The sequence below is a fragment of the Pleurodeles waltl genome, chromosome 7 (assembly GCF_031143425.1).
Source record: "Pleurodeles waltl isolate 20211129_DDA chromosome 7, aPleWal1.hap1.20221129, whole genome shotgun sequence".
NCBI lineage: Eukaryota > Metazoa > Chordata > Amphibia > Caudata > Salamandridae > Pleurodeles > Pleurodeles waltl.
The window spans coordinates 113471855-113493166 of NC_090446.1; the positions used below are offsets into that span (position 1 = coordinate 113471855).

At 42.6% G+C, this 21312-nt stretch overlaps 1 protein-coding gene across 1 annotated transcript in view; it reads right to left on the reverse strand.

The window, feature by feature from the left end:
* Positions 1–21312, reverse strand: part of LOC138303797 (peroxidasin homolog) — a 193013-nt gene that overhangs the window by 41279 nt on the left and 130422 nt on the right. Inside the window, exons 13-15 of the mRNA XM_069243211.1 lie at positions 20756–20858; positions 15129–15286; positions 65–1571 (exon numbers count right to left, since the gene is read on the reverse strand). Of these exons, the coding sequence (XP_069099312.1) occupies positions 65–1571; positions 15129–15286; positions 20756–20858 (1768 nt within the window). The remainder of the gene's footprint in view (positions 1–64; positions 1572–15128; positions 15287–20755; positions 20859–21312) is intronic.

Genomic DNA, 21312 nt, shown 5'->3' on the forward strand with positions numbered 1-21312 from the left:
TCCTGTCGGTTAAGAAAAATAGATATTTTACTGTTCTGGTGCTTTACACCTTCTGGTGACCTACCTTCGTAGCTTCTCCCTTATCTCTAGGTTTTGGATCTCATTGCGGAGGTCCTCGAAGTCTTGTGCTGAAGTGAGGTTGCAGAAAACCCTGTAGTCATCGTATGGGGGGATGCCGTGGTCACGGCCACGCTGGATGTTGATGGCAGCCAGATCCAGAGAAACAGAATGCACCATGGAGAAGAGCTTCTCTGTCAGCTCCATATTCAGGAGTTCCATGGGGACTCTCATTTTCCCTGGCACTCCAAAAAGGCCACGCAGAATGGGGTCGATCCCACCCTCCTGAATGATTCGGAACGGTGAGAAGAAGGCCTTGTGCAATGGGAGGTGTCCTTCACGGATTGGCTGAAAGGTAGAATTCAAGCGTTGAAGGATTGGGTTGATCAAAGTGTGCCCAAAACGAAAGGCTGCTGTGGCAAATGCATTCAGGATCCCAGCATTCACACTTGGGTCATAACCTTTGTAATCCCCCAGCATCTTCATTCCGGCTTCCCCCAGAATCTTGGGTAGCCAGTGTGTATAGGTGATGTGTTGCATCTGGGCACCAATGATTTTGCGAGTCTCGTGATAGATGGTTTCACCATCCCAATGAGGATTAAGGCTGCGCAGCTCTTTGGCAACCCTGTTGTGTTCCCGGAACCACAAGATGTGCATTGAGGTAAGGCCCAGCTGCTCATTGGCCCTGTGATCCCCAGCTAAAAAGCATGGGACGGAGGTCTCATTTTCACTCCTCATACACTCTGTTGGAGGCCCCACTGCAAAGGGCAAAAGGTGCTTCCCTGTGCCAGGCACCAGTTGCCCCTGCTTTAGCATCCCGCTGTCAGGCTGGGCCATGTCTCTCAGCTCCAGAGACTCCTGCTCTGTGCTGCCATAGACATTGGAGGCGTCTATATATGACGTGAGGTGGTTGATCTGCTCCCGGGCATAGACTGAGTTCATCAATAGAGAAGTGGCACCGCTGCCACAGACAGGGCTGGAGCGCACAAAGAACATGCAGCGACCGTTGCGCACTCGAGGGTCGTTTTCTGGAATGGTGATGGAGAAGCATGGAGGGTCATTGGTGCAGACACTGGAGCAAGGTGCCCCATCTGAGAAGCGGGACATGCTGATGGCAGCCACTGTCTGATCCATGTCATGATCTAAGAACTGCCCCCACTGCATGAGCATGTGGGTGTAGTGGTCATCTGGTGTGATGGTCTCAGTGCCTACCATGGTTGTGGAGATGAGGCGTGGCAGCGGCAAGGGCAGCTCTCCAGATTCCTCAGTTAATGCAAAGCCACGGGGAAGGTTGAAGCCATTTTGGTACGCTGGGCGAAGCAGGCGCTGGAAAGCTGTGAGTGAGGCACCCCACATTGGATGACGTAGGTTATTGCACGAGCCATCGGGTGTTCGATAGCGTGTATGGAAGCAGATGTCAGAGCAGTTTGGGAAACGGCGATGAGCAGAGCATCCAGACAGGTTGGCAATCATGTTCAAGTAGTGAGGTGACACAAGGTCGTTGTAGTGATAGCCTGTAAAAAACACAAACAGCCTTAAATTGTTAATCCATAAAAGTTTTGACCCCAGAGAAATGCAAACTGTACTGGAGGAAGGTTCAGTCTCAGTTAAAACTCAGTTAAGTGCCCATTGCCCCCAACCACAGTTTTCTTTACAGAGCTCTGGCAAAAAGATGGCAAAGCATAAAGGGCCTGATGGATGACACAATTTTGCGGTTGCAAAGAGTGAAAATTGCCCTTTGCGACTGCAAAATGGCCTTGTACAACGTACCATCCCTATTTTGAGAGTTGGTATCCAGTTAACGACTCGCAAAATATGCATTGCGACTCGTAATTAAGAAGGGGCATCCAAAGGGCATACCTTCCTAATTGTGAGTCACAGAGAGATGTATGATTGTTTTGTGACAGTGAATGCGGTCACAAAACAATCGCAGTTAATCAATTTCAAACTGGTGGTAACCCATTTACAAACAGGAAGGAGACCCAACGGGACCCCTTCCCCTTTGTGAATGGTAGCGAAAAAATTTAAGAGCAGGCACTGGTCCCAAGGACCACAGCCTGCTCTTAAAGAAATCTTTTCATTGTCATTTTTGAAATGCACTCTGTTTTCCTTCAAGGAAAACAGGCTGCATTTAAAAAACGAACTGCCTTATTTAAAAAGCAGTCACAGACATGGTGGTCTGATGACCCCAGCAGGCCACCATCCCTGTGAGTGCGGCCATTCTCAAATGGGTCGCAAATTGCAACCTGCCTCATGAAAATGAATGAGGCAGGTCCCTTGTGACCTGTTTGAGAATCGCAAACAGTGTGGATAACATTTAGTTTTGGGACTCGCGATTCGCAAACTGATGGCAACATTGCGAGTCGCAAAACAAAAGGTCGTACATCTGGCCCATAAAGTTCCTCCCAGATGGAGATTTGGTAGGAATTTAGGAGCAGATATACAAAATACTTATTCTACATTTCCTAAATCGCGACTCCTTACAAACCGCTATTTAGGAAATGCAAAGTGGTATGTACAAAGATACTGATTTCCTGATAGCGAGTCCCACGAAGTAGGAATAGCTATTAGGAATTTGCTATTCAGGTAATACCAAACCATGCGTTACTATGGGCTAAAGGTCCCTGGGTACAAATGTCTTTGTATTTCCTAATTTACGATTTCCTATTAGCAAATCGCAAATTAGGAAATGCTAAAGCAAGGGTGATGTTCAACCTTCGGCCATCCTTTGGCACCCCAAAAAAAGTGGTGCACATGTAAAGCACCCTACGTGCAAGTGTGCACTTTAAAAAAGCATTTTGGAGTGCTTTTTTAAAAATTGCAAATGGTTACCATCGACTTTGAGTCGATGGTAATAGCATTTCCTAAATGCCCAATTCGCATTTAGGAAATGCTTTGTACATGTGTATAGGAAATCGCAAACAGGAAATCCCTATAGGGTAGAAATCGCAATTTGCGACTCCTTAAAGGGCTTTGCACATCAAAAAATCCCATTTTGCATTTTTAACGGCCCGTAAATTGTGATTCAGACCGTTAAGACATGCAAAACGGCTTTGTACATTTGGCCCTTTGGCACCGCATGATAAAATCTGCCTGCACTGAGATTTGGCAGGAGGCTTCCCAGGGCACAAAAATATCCTTTCTGCAAAGCCCTGACAGACTGCTGAGTACTGGCTGCTCTTGAAAATTCCAGACTGTCATGTGCACCCACCCGAACGGCAGCGTTAATAAAAAAGAGTTAATGTCAAACTTTTCACTAATGATAGGAGTGTGTCTGTTTTTAAGTACTTCCAATTCGTGGATGATGAGAGTACTGATGCACAAAGAGATTATGTTTGATCCTGGGTCCTGTTCGTGTTTATCTCCTCACCTGTAAGAAGGTATGAGAGACTACTCTAGATCAGTGGTTCCCAACCTTTTGACTTCAGTGGACCCCCACTTTATCATTACTGGAACCCAGGGACCCCCACTGAATTATTATTGGAATCGGGGAACTCCCCCACTGAGTCATTACTTAGAGCTGGGGACCTAATCTGTTAATATTATTCAAATTTCTAAGCAGTCACGGACCCCCTGAAGAGGTTTCTCAGACCCCCGGGGGTCCCCCAACCACAGGTTGGGAACCACTGCTCTAGGTCACACAGATATGAAGGCACCACAGTGGAAACTGATACTTGCAATGGATGCCGCTTGATATAAGAAGCCAGTGCAGGAATGGAGGGTGTGGGTCTAACAGTGCATGAATACAACTTTTGCACATAATTGTCCATTCGCTGAAAGCCTCAGAGCCTTCATTAAGGTATATGGCAGTTCAGGTTACTGTAATGTTCAATTACAGAGCAGAACATAGTAGCACTATTCATATCCTTATGAGAACAACAGAAGTGCAGCACGGCTCTTTGACTGAAGAAGAGGTGAGTCATGATTGGGCGTCCACCATTCCTGCCGTGCACTGTGTATACTACTAGAGCTCTCATCTGGGGCCCCTGGCTGTATTCATGAGCATTAACCCACGAGTATATATTTTGGGGCATATTTAAGAGCCCCTAGCGTCAATCCAACACCACATTAGCGTCATTTTTTTAAAACGAAAATGTTGCATTAGAAGGCCAAAAACACCACACTATATTCACAAAGTAACGCACATGCATTTTGACACTTTGTAACCCTTTGCGCTACATTATGCCTGCGCCAGGCATAATATATGCAAGGGGGGAGTTCCCCCATTAAGGGAGGGCAAAGAAAAAAATGGCAAAAGGAAATCTAACAGTTTTCCTTGCGTAATTTGTTTAGCCACTTATAACGTCTGCTTAGAGCAGGCGTTAAAAGGGGGCATGCCACTGAATACAATGGGCCCCTATGTACTCTGCAGGAGTAGTGCCAACATTTTGGAGTTACTCCTGCAGAGTACATCAGTAGCGGCAAAAAAATCATGCTGTTGCCCCCTATCCTGCACCATGGTGCACTGTATTTTAAATACGGCACGCACATGGTAGAGGGCACTAAAGGGTACCACAAAAGTGGTGCTACACTGGGTGCAGCACCAATTTTCTTAAATATAGCTTTTTTTTTTCTAGCACATTGGCGCCTTCTCTGTACTTGGGGTCACCTTCTGGGACCCGTAGTGTGGCAAACGTGGCAGGTCTGCCCACAGACCGTGGCCCCTTCTGCAACAATCCCCAGGTTGATACAGTCCTGAGGAGGCCCTTATATTCTGCGTAGGGTTGAAACATCGTCGACACCAGCAACAGACAAACCTTGAATTTAAAACTAGACACTGCAAAACTTACCAGTGTACAAATACATATATATACAGTTGTACATAATGTCATGGCTGTCTGTGTGAAAACCAATATATGATCATTTTTATCACTTAAACTGCTCAGGTTTCTTCTGGTTTTGGTTTTGGTTTCCCACACTTGGGGCACTGTGCAGATACTATCTCACTGGATCATGTTATTTTGGTCTTAAAAGCTAATTCTATGTCAGGACCGGAGGCTAGGATTATGACTTCTTTCTCCACTTTATTAAACAGCAGCCAAAGAGATAAGAAAAGTACTATTCCCATGAAACTCTAGGAATTGGAGTACAATAGAAACCAATCATAACAGAGGTAATTAGCCATTCATGAATAGGCAGTCCCAATATAGTCCTTTCATTATTTCCAGGATTCCTCTTTCTTCGCTGCTTGCAGCCATCATAAGTGGAATCCCTTATTTTTTCTGCTCGAATTTTATGTGTTTATTGCATTTGCTTCTGGTTATGTGTTAAATTTATGGTGTTGAGTTGATTATTCTGCTCATTACGGTCGCATGTACATTTTTCGCTCCTTCGCGATCGTTCGTTTGTTTGTTTTGTTTCTCGTGTGCACTGCGGTGTTCTTACCGCCACCAGGTGGCGTCTGTCAGAACACTCGTTCTTGGAGATGTGCTGAGGAGAATGCGTCCCTTCGATTCCTGTCAGTCTTCTAGTCAAAATTGCACGTCCTCCTTCAGCTATGTGAGCGTCTCCTGCTGTTACCGCCTGAAGAGTGACGCCCTTTTTTTATAAAAAGGGCCTGTCGGTTCACATAAGCTTTATTCGGCCAGCTGACCATCAAAGCAAAACAATACAATACAATATAAATAGACATCATAATATCATAACCAAATTTAAAAGGAATGAAATCCATGTTTGCCTGACTTAAAACAATTTCAGATCATTGTAAATAAAGAATGCGTATGCGCCATGCCACTACTAAAAACTTACTTACTGCATAAATTATCACATTTAAATTATGGCTTTTTTAAATCCTCAAGGCTAAAACATAATTCCTTAACTTCAATTCCCGACAAATTTTGCGAATCCATTTAAACCTTGGGGTTGAGTAAGTGGGACAAAAAAACATAAAATGCTCTACTGTTTCGGAAGAAATGCCACATACAGGACAAATATCAGAGCTTGGCTTAGGTCCCCATCTGCACGTCAAGGACTTCAGAGGTAAGGTTCCAAATCGAAATCTAGCAAACAAACTTTTGCCTAATAAATCAGGTATTATATCTAGATATTGTTCAAACTCTGGGTACCATTTAAAATCAATAAACAAATTAGTTAAATGACCATTCGATTTTTGGGAAATGTAGTTATTACGTATGTGGGACCAGTAAGCTCCCTTCAATGCTTTTACATGGGACTTCACGAGTTGATGGGGATTCTCCCAAAAGTCCCTCAATCCCAACGTACAAAACCAACTGGATACGTGTTTGATCCATGGGATGGAAATGGAGTTAGGACATCTTAACAGTTCTAACAGAGAAGACTTATATACGGCCAATTCGGGGACTATCCATAGCCTCACCCAATACAATAGAGGCCGTAAGATAATTAGGTCAGCCATTCATTTAAACCCTAGGTCTAGAAATAGGGGGGTTAATGGGGTGCTAATAGGGCAAGCGCATAAAGCCTGTGCAAAGCTATTCTCAATTTTGGTTATCCTACTGCTATCTGACATGCCCCAAATCTCTGCGCCGTAAGCAGCAGCACCCTGTGCCTTAGCCACATAAATCTTTACTGCTGGAGACACAACTTTAGGGATCATATTCCTATAAAGATGCAGTGTGGATGCTGCCCGATGTTGCAAATGCCCAGCGCTCTTGCCGACTTGTTCCTCCCAAAGGAGTGAATCTGTAAGTCTCACACCCAGATAGTCAATGGAGCTAACCTGGTCCAAAATAGCTCCAACTAACCTAATAGTACATTTCTTACGGAGGCCAGAGCGAAGCACCATCAATTTCGTTTTCTTCGAGTTCAGCTCTAAACCAAAATTCCAGCAGAATGAATTAAATCTATCTACGAGAATTTATAAACCCATAGGGGTTTTCGAAATCAGTAGAGAGTCATCCGCAAAAAGGAGAATAGGGATTTTCTGATTAACTAGAGTGGGAGCATCATTCTGACATGTCATTAGTTCTTGGACCACCTCATTGATGAATAGAGAAAACAAGAGTGGAGCAAGCACACATCCCTGACGGACACCTCTTTGAATGGGAAATTTGTTAGTCAATTCACCTTGATTGCCCCATCTTACTTGCGCATATGTGCCTTCATGCATTTGTTTCAATAGATGGATAATATCAGGTGGTGTCCCTATTTTGTATAACACTCCCCAAAGCTTATCTCTTGGGACCAAATCAAAAGCAGAGCGCAGATCAACAAAAGCAACATATAAAGTTTGCTTTGCCAAGACTACGTATTTCCAGTGTAGCACGGCCAACCTAAAGGCCTGGTCAACTGTGCTAATTCTAGAGCGGAACCCTGCCTGAAGTGGTGAAAGGATCTGCTGCTCCGTAACCCAGCTCGATAATCTAACTAGCAGCTGTTTGGCAAAGATTTTTTGTAAATTGTCAATTAAGCTGACCGGTCTATCATTAGTTGGGAGATTTGTATTGGCCTGTATTATTTGACGCACCATACTTCTTGCTGGGGTCTATTGCCTTTTTGGGGACACGCTCACAGGCAGGTTTTTTTCCCCTTCAAATATAGATCTGAGTGCACTGGGGTGTTGTGTCCCAGGCGGGCACCCTTATAAACCAGTGTGATTTCGCACTCTTCGTATTAAGCTGACACCCAGCTCCTATAACAACTATTATAATAATATACATATAACATATTGTTATATATATATATGGTGTTATCATATATATATATATATATTATTGAACTTACGTATTTATTAACATTTAAATAATGGAATTAACTGATGATGAGGAGTTCTTTGATGCTGTTGATGCCTCTATTTATAGAACAGTTTCTGAAGCAATTGGTCCTCTTGAGGTCAGACTCTCACAACAGATAGCACGAGGGTGTGCTAAACTTACAGCTTCTAGCCTGACTCCCTCAGCGCCACCTATGTCCTTTAATGACTCTCAATCTTCTATCATGGCTGCAATTCCAGCAAAGCGTCGCTGTGAAGCAGGAGTTGATCACAATGTTTTTGATCGTGTTAAGAATTCCCTTTTATCTCTTGCTGACTCCTCTCTTTCCTTGGACCCGCAATCCCTCTCTCTGTCTCTCCAGTATACTGACTCCTCTGGGGATCAAGATGATGGATGCTAGTCCATCTAGAACATGGCTTCCTTCCAACTCTCAGTGTACTCCTCAAGAGTCCACTTCTGACGTCACCGACATGTTAGACCCTGATGATATCATCCATCCTAGGTCTTCTGACTGGGCCCTGTCTGATAAAGTCGCACATTACGTGGGGGGACACATTCGTAAACCTTTCGAAAAAGAATCCCGCAATTGTCTTAGGGCTGAGTGCCCCCATCCTTCTCTATCCGATAAAGTAGCTCTTACTCCTGAACTGGATTCCAGAATGTCCATGTTCCTGCAGAAGTTTGTTAAGGATCCAAAAAAGGGAATAGACAGGTTGTGGCGTGCTTGTCAAGATAAGCTTCTAGATATTTTAGGCCCCTTGACTAAAATTCTTGACATGGCTGAAGACGCCAAATCCTCAGGTGTGCTTGTTTCATCTGATATTCTCTCAGGGTGGGCTCAACAAGCTATAATTTTTCTTAGCAATGCTAATTGTGCGCTCTCTCCTCATTAAAGTAGATTCCAAGTTAGGAGACGTAGCTGACTCAGAAGCGGGCCCTGTGGCCCAGGGTGGTTTATTTGGTGAACCTTTCTTAAAGGAACACCTTCACTTCCTTAGATAAAGCTCAATCATCACTGAAGAGAGTTTTTCCCACCTGTTTTTTCCAAGGGGCTGGTCGAGGAAGGGGCCGATCGACCAGCCGTGCTCAAGCACCTGCCTCTTTCAGTAGCCAAGGCTCCAGACAAATCCAATTCCAGGACCAGTCAAGATTCGCCAACTTCTACCCCACAAGAGACAGATGCTTCAGTTATCGAGGTGGCAGAGGAGCTGCAACAACCAATTCCGGTGAGTGTTATCCCTTCTTCCCTTCTAAAAGTAGGGGGCCACTTGGCAAATTTTATCCAGGCATGGGAGTCATTAACAAAAGATGCATTGGTTTTACAAACAGTCAAAGGTTTCCAGATAGAGTTTGTTGGTTCTCCCATTCAAGTATCTCGCCCAAAGCCCCTTGTGTTTTCCGCTCAGGATACCATTCTGATGGACGCGGAGGTTGCAGCACTGTTGGCCAAAGGAGCTATTTCTCCAACTGTGCTGCATCCTCGAGGTTTCATTCGCAATCTATTCTTAGTGGACAAAGCAGATGGAGGTCGACGTCCGGTCATCAACTTAAGGGAATTCAACGAATGGCTAGTTTATCGCCATTTCAAAATGGAGGGAATACACCTTCTACGAGAAGTCTTGCACCCTATGGATTGGTTAGCTCGCCTAGATCTGAAGAACGCCTAACTGACTATTCCAGTTTTCCTGCTGCATCGGCGTTTTCTTCAATTCATATGGAAAGATCAGGTTTACGAGTTCACGACCCTTCCTTTCGGTCTCTCTTCAGCACCATGGTGCTTTACAAAACTTCTCAAACCTGTGGTGGAACATCTCAGAGCTGGAGGTGTTCAATTAATGGTTTATCGAGACGATATCTTACTCCTGGCTCAGTGTCCCAGAGAATTCTCTCTCCAGCTTCAAACAGCTGTCAACCTGCTACAAGAACTAGGTTTTGTCATAAACGAGACCAAATCGCTCCTAATTCCTTCTCAAAAAGTGTTTGTTCTAGGTTTCACCATAGACTCAATCTCTACCACCTTAAGTCTTCCATCCCGGAAAACGACAAAAATTTGTCACGAGCTGCGACGTACTCTGACCAAGGGAAGAGTTTCACTTCGACAGAGTGCTCACTTACTGGACTACTTTCTTCATTTACACAAGCAATTTTTCCCAGTCCTGTCCATTACCGGGCTCTTCAACGGCTAAAAGCATATCACCTTCGCAAAGGTTTAACATACTTCCAGAAAATTCTTCTTTCGGAAGAATCGTTGGAAGAAATACATTGGTGGGTATCACATATGGAGGCAAGGAACGGGAGAGCAATCTTTGGCTCTGCTCCGGATCTTATAACCGAGTCAGACGCCAGCAAATAAGGCTGGGGGGCTCGTTGCGGGGATTTTTCCACAGTGGGAACTTGGTCTCCGGAAGAGCAGAATTTACATATATATATTGTCTAGAGCCTTTAGCTAGTTCGTTTGCAGTCAAGTCCTGGACCAAAGACTCAATCCATTTGTGCGTCCTCCTGAAGATGGACAATATCTCGGCGGTCCGTTATATCAATCATCTAGGGGGCACTCGTTCCAAGGCCCTTTCCAATTTGCGATCAGTTTTTGGCAGTATTGTCTGGATCATCAAATTTCAGTCACTGCTCAATATCTCCCAGTGCTCAAAATCAGATTGCGGACTTTCAGTCCAGACATTTCAGAGATTCCAGCCTTTGGAAACTTCATCCAGAGGTGTTTTCTCATCTCCAGGATCTATGGGGCCCGTTTACAATAGATCTTTTTCATCCAGACTGTATCACCAACTTCCCAGATTTTTCAGCTGGAAACCGGATCCTTTGGCGACCGCCACAGATGCTTTCCTTCAGGATTGGAGTCGCAAGAAGGGCTACGCTTCCCCCCCTTTGCAATGATAACTTCTAACATCCGCTCATGTTCATCGCCAACAAACAGATGTAGTGCTGGTGACACCAGTTTGGAAGTCGCAAGTTTGGTTTCCGGTTCTTCTGGAACTTTCTTGGGATTTTCCAATCCGACTCCCCCTATTTCCCTTCTTGCTTCCCAATCCGGACAATATGCCTCAACAGATGGTTCTGGAAAGCTCTCTCTCATTGATGGCATATTTCTGGGGACAATGATCAGTCCCAGGTCTTTTGCAAGACCTATTATCAAAGGCCTGGACTCCCAGCACGTCTAAGCGTTACAGATCAGCTTGGGGTCGATGGGCCCGTTGGTGTTTGCGAAGGAGTTACGATCTCATGGAAGCTGACGTAGTCCATGTTCTCAATTTTTTGGCCTACCTCGCTTCTAGGGGAATGGCATATCATTTTATTAATACCGTCAGGTCAGCTATTTCAACGGGACACTGTTTGGTTGATGGTTTTCCTCTTGGGGAACATAAATGAGTGTGTTGTCTCCTTCGAGGTATTAGACTCTCCTTACCTCCTGAGCCCCGCTATTTGTCTTTGTGGGATGTCAATCTAGTATTGAATCTGTTCTTGTCTTGGCAACATAATCAGTATCTTTCAAGGAAGGAACTTTCAGCCAAACTGGATATGCTTCTTTGTCTCATTTCCTGTAGAAGGGTATCTGATGTCTGTGACTTGGATATAACTGACAGAACTTTTTCTCCTTCCGGGGTATCCTTTACAGTGAGTAGACAAACTAAAACCAATACCAGAGTAGAATCTTATCCTGCTTTCCCGGACGTTCCTAAGTTGTGTGTTGTACGCTGTCTCAAAACTCATGAGGAGATGACTGTGGATATTGGCCCCCCTGGAGAGCGCCAACTTCTTATCGCATTGAGAAAACCTCATAAAGCACTTTCCTCACCTACCTTAGCTCGGTGGGTTTGTTGGGTTATGCAAGAGGCTGGTATTAACCTCTCCCTTTTTGGTGCCCATTCCACTTGTGGGGCTGTGGCTTCTAAAGCATTTTCTCTAGGTGCTCGCCTGGAAGATATCATCAATGCAGAAGACTGGTCTTCGGACTCAACATTCAAAAAATTATATTTCAAACCAGTTTTTGATATGGTTCAATTTGTGGTTGATAAGCTTGGAACTAGAATAATCCTCGCCTCCAGTCCTGACATAGAATAAAAAACTTCTTAGCTATTGTAACGGAAAGTTTCAATTCTATTAAGGACTCGAAGACAAGGATTATCCCGTCCAGTTTTTATAAAAGGAAATTCTTTTTTCAAGGAAACCTTGTCAATTTCTTCAGTAAGAGCCCCCTTTGAGTAGTAAGTAACTTATATTTATACCATTGTAACTATTGTATTTACACTTCTAATTGTATTGAATTGTTTAGATTTCTTATAAATTTGTTCTTCTCAAGTCTTTTCTTCATGGCTCAGAATATTTTGGTTTAAGATTATCCCCCTTTTTTCGTAGGGAATGAAGCGGCAAAACAGGATACTTAACCATGGATGACAACCTGCTTGCACGACGAAAGAGGAATCATGGAAATAATGAAAGGACTATATTGGGACTGCCTGTTCCTGATTGGCTAATTATCTCTGTTATGATTGGTTTCTATTTTACTCCAATTCCCAGAGTTTCATGGGAATAGTAGTTTTCTTGTCTCTTTGGCTGCTGTTCAATAAAGTGGAGAAAGAAGGCATAATCCTCGCCTCCGAGTCCTTAATAGAACTGAAACTTTCCATTATGATAGCTAGGAAATTTTTCATTGTTTTGTGCGTATGTAAATTAAAGTTATTGGTTGGTTGATAAATACAAACTTCATACTGTTTTTTTCTATGTTTTTCTTTGAGATTGAGTTTCAACAGTATTCTCTGTCTTGATGAAATATGGTTTACTTATGATTCATTCCTTACAGGACTTCCTGCTTTATACTATTTTTCAAAATAATTCAATGTGAACACATGTTCCAAGCTAAGACTTGATACCCAGGTTTGCATTGGCAATTGGGTCGCTCTTGTGTGGTCATAGTAACCACAGAAGTACAGCAATATCAGATAGAAAATGCAAGTGCAGGATCAATAAGCTAGGCCAGGGCCCCCCTCACTGGGGCTCAGAATTCAGGAGTCAAGTGGTCTACGACATGAGATGAGAGGGATTCAGTCTAAGTGAGGTTCAACATCAGTGGTCTAGACCGCAGACATCCACTTACCATGCCAAGGGGAAGTCTTAAAGGCATTTTGCCAATACCTCATTACTAAGGCTGCCAGTGTGCCATTTTACTGATTTTTAGATCTGGGTTTTGACACTGCAGCTGTCTATTAATATCTGTAAATATAAAGCACAGGAAGCTACTAAAAGGGGCAAGATTTCCAAATGAAGCTACAATAGCTTCAAATATGCAGAGCTACAGGTCCACCAGTGTTTGTGGTTCCATTTGGCCACATAGAGCACTTGTGTCCTGTAGACATCAAAGGCTGAGTGTATATCTATTACAAAATGTGAAAATATAAAAGCTGCAAATTATTTCATCAAAATATATATAGGGATAAACAAGAGAACTGACAGAAAATATAAATATGGCTGACTACAGAAGGACATGTGAAAAAGAAATACCATAACACTAGGATGCCTTCTCAGGATCTCTATCAAATCTATATATGGTGTTTGGGTGGATGGCACCTGAGTATTAATGTATATGAGGGGGATAATGTACAAGGGCATTAATGAGTAAATGAAGGTGTGCTACATGAACTGAACCCATAGTTTGGAATAAACAATAGTATGAAAAATGTTTCTCATGTCTATCAAAAGAGTGATCCTTAAAGAAGATAAAAATCAAAACTGAATCTTTAATTTAGGTTTAGTTTAAAGACTGTGGGGCCAATTAGCCCCTAAATTAAGAAATGAGTACTTACAAAAGATTAGCTAAATCAAGGCCAGACTGGAGCATGTGGCACATCATATCAGAGGGGCATATTTATCAAGGGTTTTGCGTTGACCTTGCACCAGCAGGTTATGCACCTACGCAGGCAGAGAGCAGAAATGCAAATATCCTGATAGACAGCAATCTGTAGTACTGCGTTGTGTGAAATAATGATAATTATGGCCCGAAAAGCCTGGGCTCTTGGGACGTGCATCACGGATTGGAAAAGGATGGCTTCAGTATCAATCAAAGTTGTATCTGCCTTCTTGCCAGAATCTGCAGTTTAATGGTGTTAGGTTCAGAGCCAATCTTGGAATGGTGAGCTTGACAGAAGGTAAGGTGGAGAGATTAAAACGATATCTGTATCTTACAATTCCACTGGATATCTTCCAAATAATAGTTAGAAGGCTCAGCTTTATAGTGATACCATGGGTGAACGTTTGTGCAGAGGCTTGTGTTTGCTTGGTCTCTATGATTGTGCAAGGGTTGATGTTTGCTTGGTCTTGGTCTCTATGGTTGTGCAGAGGTTATCCTTGCTTGATCACTATGGTTGTGTAGAGGTTGATGTTTTCTTGATCTCTATGGTGTGCAGAGGTTGACGGTGGCTGGGTAGCTTTGTTTCTTCAGTGCTCATCTCTCTAGGTAGCAATGCTATTTGTGTTGCTTTTCATCAGCCTGCACCTTGATCATTTGTCGAGAAGCTATTGCAATCTAGGGATCAAACCTTATAATGCTACGATTACATGATTCCTGTCTTGGATAGTATTTTGGAGGACTAGCTGACGAAGCTGGTGCCTTCCCACCATAATTAGGGTGTTCCTTGTCTGCTTCAGGCCTCTGTAGTCCTTTTAACAGTTTCACTGAGCTACCTTTAGGGTTCTACCACACACACACACACACACACACACACACTCTCACACCACATAGTCTTCCAAGTTTGCACATCAATGCAACGCAAACATAAGTTTATCTCTAACTCCTCTTTGCCATATTTCTAGCTGATGCATAGATACAGTATCAGACAATAAGAGCACCACTTTGGTTAAATCCACAACACCAAACACTTCCGACATGGTTCACACTACAGGTCTACACCCTTCCAACCAAGTACAACGTTTCGAACAGCATGCTACCTGTTCACAGTAAGAACTTCAGCACTTTGTCAGTTTTACAAAGCACTTTATAAATGCATCTATAATAGAGTTCATTCACTGAGGTCTTAATCCTGCCTGGCTATCTGCACCTTAGGGTATATCGGTCTGTCTGTCTCTCACCGGTGGTCAGACAGGTCTTACCCTGATGTCTGTACCTTGATATCCGTCCGTCTTATGATACACTTCGCTCTTTCACTTAAGGTCAACCTAAAATCACACCGTCTTACCTCAATATATGTATTTTTACAGTATCAGAAAGGCTTTCACTGTCTCACTTGACTTCAGACTCACATATGTTTCTCAGCAAACCCCAGTTTTGTTTCTGTCAGTCACCTCAACAGGTATAGGGCTGACTGTGTCTGAACATTTGTTCTCTGATGTCCATCTGCCACATACCTGTGCTGTTGAGCTCCACAGTCAGACCCTGTTGCACATGCTCCTGGATCAGCTGCAGAGTTCGCTCAAAGATCTCCCCTGCTCTTGCAGTCTCTATGGTGTAGGGATCCCTGGGGTAGCGGAAAAGGGCCAGCAGCTCAGTGGGGGGTTTTGGACGCCTGTTGAAAGAATAAAAGTATTTTTTACAAAGAGCTGTTGGGACTGAGGACAAAACCACAATCAATGCACTTTCTAAGCATATCCAGTATTTCATCAATGCCCTGTTATTTTATTCTCTGGTGAAAATAAGCACAATTCCAAGAACGCAAGACATAGAAAACTTTTAAAATGGTGCAGGCTCAGATATGAGGAATGATGAAAGGAATTAACTCTGCAGTCTGCAAAAAGGGGGATATTTGAGAGCAACATTTAAAGGCTGGTTGTGTTAAGCTGAGCAGTAACACAGGGGTTCTTCTAAACAGAAATGGATGGAAAAGCGTTCCAGTGGCAGAGATTGGAATACTATTAGTAGAAGAAAGCAACAAGACCTGGGACAGAGAAGGAGGAGCAATAATTGTGTGACAAATAGAACAGATGTAGAGACTAAATATGTTATACTATATCACAGCAGAAGGTCATTAAATGCCCTCATCCAACCATCAATACATCTTTTCACAGCCTCTGCTGCTTGTTATTTCTGCATGAAGTAATTCAGTTTCTGAAAAAGTACATTATTCCATAAACACACTACACTGTATGACACTATCTCTAAAGCATTTCAAGTGCTGGTTGAAGATAGATTTTCTCCAGATGTTCAGTACGTATGTTTGATGACCACCTCTATAATGGTGGATATTTTGTCAAAAGTAAAAAAACACTTTTGTGTCCTGAGATACACATTGACAGTAGGGTATCCCCGTTTTACCAGCTCCCTCTCTTTCTTGATTTACTACTATATGTATTCTTGGTGTCCTGTATGCAGTCCGTCCCTGAGATGAACACTGATGATATCGGATGAGGAAAGGAATAGATCCCCAGCATCGATATCACAGTTTATATTCGTATGGTACCTGGCTTATGGTACTAGCCATAAAGACAAAACAAACAAAATTAAAGCTAAATATGAGGAACTTGGCAGGCTAGAATTACTTCATGTGAGGTAATCTCAAGGCGGCCAAGTGGATTATGAAAGTTTACTAAAAGTAGCTATTGTAAAGACAGATATTAATAGCACAGATGCCAGGACAGCCACTGAGAAATATCCGGTATTTAACAGGGAGAGCTATGAGTACAGTGGCACATGGCACAGTGGGGAAGCATTCGGCTCTCAGATTCAGACATAACGAGGTCATGAACGGGATTAATGCAGTCTGAGACAAATCTGGTAAAATGGTTACCTCTTTTATTGACATTGCTAGAGTTTTAGGGAATATTACAAAACCCTGTATCAGGAATATCAGTTTCCCATCTCGGAATACATTTTACAGTGGTTGGGGCAAGAAGATAGGGCTGACCTAGACACCCTGTCTACTTTGTAGGAAGTCAAAGAGGCACTGGACTGTCTCCCAACAGGGAAAGCTGAGGGACCAGATAAGATCCCTCTGGAATTTTATCACACCTTTTTTCCTGCTATCTACTGACATGGGTGCTACATTTTTGGAGGCACAGTGGGGAAGGGTCATTCCTGAGTCCTGGGCAACTACAAATATTGTGACTTTAAAAAAAAAAGGAAAGCATCACTGAACCCAGGATCTTACTGGCCAATTACACTCATGAACAGTGATGCCAAAATCTATTCCCATGTGCCGGCATCTCGACAACGCAGGATCATTGCAAAACTGGTCTTTCCATGGCAACACAGCTTTGCGCCAGGTTGCAGTACGACAGGCCATGTAAAAAGGGCTATCATGCTGTTTGATGTAACCGAGACCCAGAGGACCCATATGGCAATGATCCCGCTCGATGCAGAGAAAGCCTTAAATTGAGTCACTTGGCAATTGGGAATTATTAGAGAAGTGTGTGCCTCACTTTTGAACTGCCATCCACATACGTATTGTAGCCTTGCTGCAAAATTACAGGTAATGAGTGTTGAGTCGGATATTATCAAGATCACTAGGGGGGCTCGGAAGGGCTGCCCCTTCTTTCCTCTATTTTTTTGTGCTCGATAGAGGCACCTTCCTGCATAAACTCTCGAACAATAGTGCTATAACTCCTGTCACGACTAACGGCTCTGCCACTAAGCTGCTAGCATACACGGATGACATTGTTATTGCCACACAGATTCTGATAAAGCGATTCTGGTGGTGGAGGAGGAGACTGCCAGGTTTGGGAAAGTATCAGGACACCTCCTAAATAGAGGCACAATTCCTCTGGCGATTAGATGGGAGTGGATACGGAACTGGATGAGATATTTTATCTGGAAATACAAGAGAGTGAAGAGGGCTTTGAGACATCTGGTCATGCCATGGATAGAGGTGGTTAGGTGGTACCTAACTTTAAGTAATATTACTGGGCATCTATGTTGCAATATATGGAGGTCCTGATTACCGATACCAGCAGTAGGCACCATGCAGCAACAAGTCCTCCCAGTACATATGAGCTATCTCTGGGCAACAAATCTAGAGGTTCCTTTGAGAATCTTGGAACCCAGTTACTATAAAAAAAAAGTCAAGTTTAAGATGATTGAGGCGCCCCATAGAATCTGGTTTATCTTGCAGGGTAAAATAGGAATGTCCGGTATAACCATTAAACACTGCTCTGGCTTTGCCCCCGTTTCCTCTGGTCTTCCATGACAGCCAGAGTCTGTCCTTGGAGAAAGCAGAGGTACAAAAAATAAGTGATCTCTAATTTGGGGGTCAACGTCTTTCCTTATGGGATTCTGGGATTTGCAACAGGAGTATGGTTTAACAAAGACAAGTTTTTTTTTAAATTATCTGCAGATCAAGTACAGTTTCATTAAAAATTAGTGTTTTAGTGTATGGTCTGAATCCCAAGGGCAAAGGAAAAGTAAGGGTTTTATAAAGGCTACTCACTGAATTGGATCTTGATGATATTGATACTGATAAGGCAATAAGGCTGTACACAACTTCTGATAACACCCTCTTTCTGTTGTCTCTGAGTTTGAGGATGAAGGTTCTGCTATGCACTAGGCTAAGAAGTCCACATTATAAGACCCTGTTCAATCTATATTTTATTGCCCAGAAGCTTCATATTTGGGGGACGTTACCATACTCAAACTGTCCACACTGTGGGGACTGTACTGAAGATATTAATCATGTTTTATTTCTGCATAAAGCTAGCTTCATTCAAATATAAAATAGCAGAACATTTTGGTAGAATGCTAAATATTCAAATAAGGATTACTTATCTACTGATGCTTCTCCTGAGAGAACCCCAATATTAGAATGACAAACTAAAGCTATGCCTGATTTTTGTAGTCATGGTGGTGGCTCGCATCTCTATCGCAGGGGCTTGGTTGAACCAGGAACCCCCCTCTTTTCACTGATGAATGTTTCATCGATTGTCTATGTACCATCTAGAGGACAACCTATATCACTGTAAAGGATGGGGGCAAAGCAAAGGGGAGCTCCATGTTTGGGCACAGGAAATGAATTGGCTAAGTGGATTGTGATTTGAGCTTCTCTTTCTGTCTGTTATTGGTTTAAATGCATATGTTTGGTTCTATGATCCCACACTCTGTTGTAAAGCTTTAGAAATCAGATGTAGAGGTTTGGAGAACTTTACTTTTAATATTTATGATTCCTATACAATTCCTATAAAAGCTATTGGCTTTTTTCACATTGATGAATTGATAAAGTTTGATTTTGGATCTATGATTAATTATTTAACATGAATTTATACAATGATTCTTTTTTCTATGTACTCACTTATTTTTTTTAAGTTCCTCCTCAAAAAAGGTAAGTGAATGATAGATGACCCATGCTTAGGAATGGGCTAAAAAGTAGAAATTGAACCTGACAACATTGTGTTTTATATGGGTACCTCTTTGGTTAAGCTTTATTTTAATGGAGTATTCTCATACTGCGGATCTGATGCTAAGTGGCAGCATGGTGTTATGCAAGTATCAGAGAACCAGGACCTGAAAGGCAACGTTAAAGGCACATACAGGCAATAGCAAACTACAACAGATAACATCATAACATAAGTAAGCCGTAATTAATAATCAGTAGGAATGATTAGGAGTAAAGGGTTGTATGGGACTACAGAAGCAATATCAGAGATAATAGCATTCTGGAACGGGGTGGCGCATCATCTTGTTAATCGAGGGATAATGTTAAAGAGATGTGTGTTAACAACCCTTTCTGTCCAAGGCACAGGGGAAGGTCATGCCACAGTTTTGAGATGTATAAGAATGAATGTTTACCAGGGCTTTCTATGTTTGCCTTCAGAATTTCTAGCCTGGTCAGTGCAGTATTACTGGTTATGCAGGCCTTTCCAGACACTTTCGGTGTATTGGTAAGGTAGAATATAAGGTCATGTAGATCAAAGTTGTTTTGTAGAGGATTTGAGCTGCAAGCAAGAGTCAGTGGAACTGTAAGAATGGGAGTGAGATACGCTCTAATATTTCTAAGCTAGTAATGAATCGGGCTCCTGCATGCAATAATGTTGAGTTGTAACAGGGTAGACTCATCAGGGTATTTCTCCTATGAGCAAGTTGAGGAAATGGACCACTGAACAAAAGGGTTTGGTTTTACATTTGTTTAATACATGGATATCTATCAATATCTAGAGAGAGTGAGTCAAAGTGGAAAGCAATGAGTCAGGATCTGAGGAAGACATATGTGGTTTGGATTGTATCACTGATAGAGTGAATAATGACATTTTTGAATGAGCATGTATTGACTGTTGATGAATATTGCCATTTCTTGCTAGGATCTAAGGAGGTTGGATTGTCACAGTAGTGGGATAGGAGAGAAGAAATGATGAGGTCTAGAGTATTACCTAAGGAGTTGAGGGCAATATTTAGACAAATGAAGTGCTGGTGTGTTATGAAAGGAGTCTCAGAAACCTTTGGTGGTGGAGTTTTGAGGGGGACTGAAGTCACCAAAATTGGTGTGAGACAGTGGTTGTGGACACAAAATTGAAGAATCTATAGATCAAGTGATTGTTTAAATCAGGCATAATATAGATGATATGGGATATGACATAGTTATGAGAAGGAACAGGTGTAAACTGGTAGAATGGTCAGATCACTTAGGCATGGCTGTAGCATGTTTAGTGGTTTAATAAATGGGGCAATACCGCAAACAGATCATGTGGAGACTGTTGGTGGGTGACTGTATGGACAAGAGGTTCTAGAGTATCAAAAAAAGAGGTTCATACGCAGTAAAATGTGTTTCACTAATGAAGGGTCTATCTAATTAATGTTTATAATACATACTGCAATGCCAGAGGTGTGAGTCTTTATCATTCGAGAGCTGATTAACATCACTGAAAGGAGAGGTGTAGGTAGTGGGTCAAGGTGATGAACTGGGGTGGCATGTGTTTTAATAATCATTCATTGTTAGCCTATACATATGAAGTATGGCATGGCCACCCCTGCCCTAGAGGTAAACACCACCCATATCCTGACCATTGCATGATCAAGGGTAAAATTGACAGAGGACAGAATAGAGGTGAAGACTTACTTGCTGAATAGTTCTGCTCGTGTTGAATTGATAGCGTTGTCTACACTGCTGATGGCCTCCTGAATTGATGTTGCCACAAAGGTGTCCCCATCTCGGCTGATGTCTGAAGCAGACAGAAAATGACGTTAGAGCTCAGTTTGAACAAGGCCCTAATGTTCTTCTCAGACAGCTATAGTATGCTCATCAGAGGTTGAAACAGAATAGCTGTAGCAAATAGCATGTGCATCGACTGAAAGACTGACCTATCCCAGACAGATCTTAAAAGGTGATAGCGGGAATTCTAGCTATACCTAGTGACAGGACAACCAGCTCACACATTTGCAGTGGTGATGAACTCTAATTTCAACAAATTACTAATTACTTGATGTGGCAAACACAGTGAGTGTGATTGTATGCCTTTGATGGTGGAATTGAAAGACAGAGCAGTAATGGTATAGCGATTAATATATAGGTTAGCAAATGCCTAGCTGGTGTTAACTTCTCCCCGCTTGTAAGGTAGTGCTCTCTATACAAAGGACACAAACGTTACCTTTAAATCTAACCCACTCAGAAAAAGG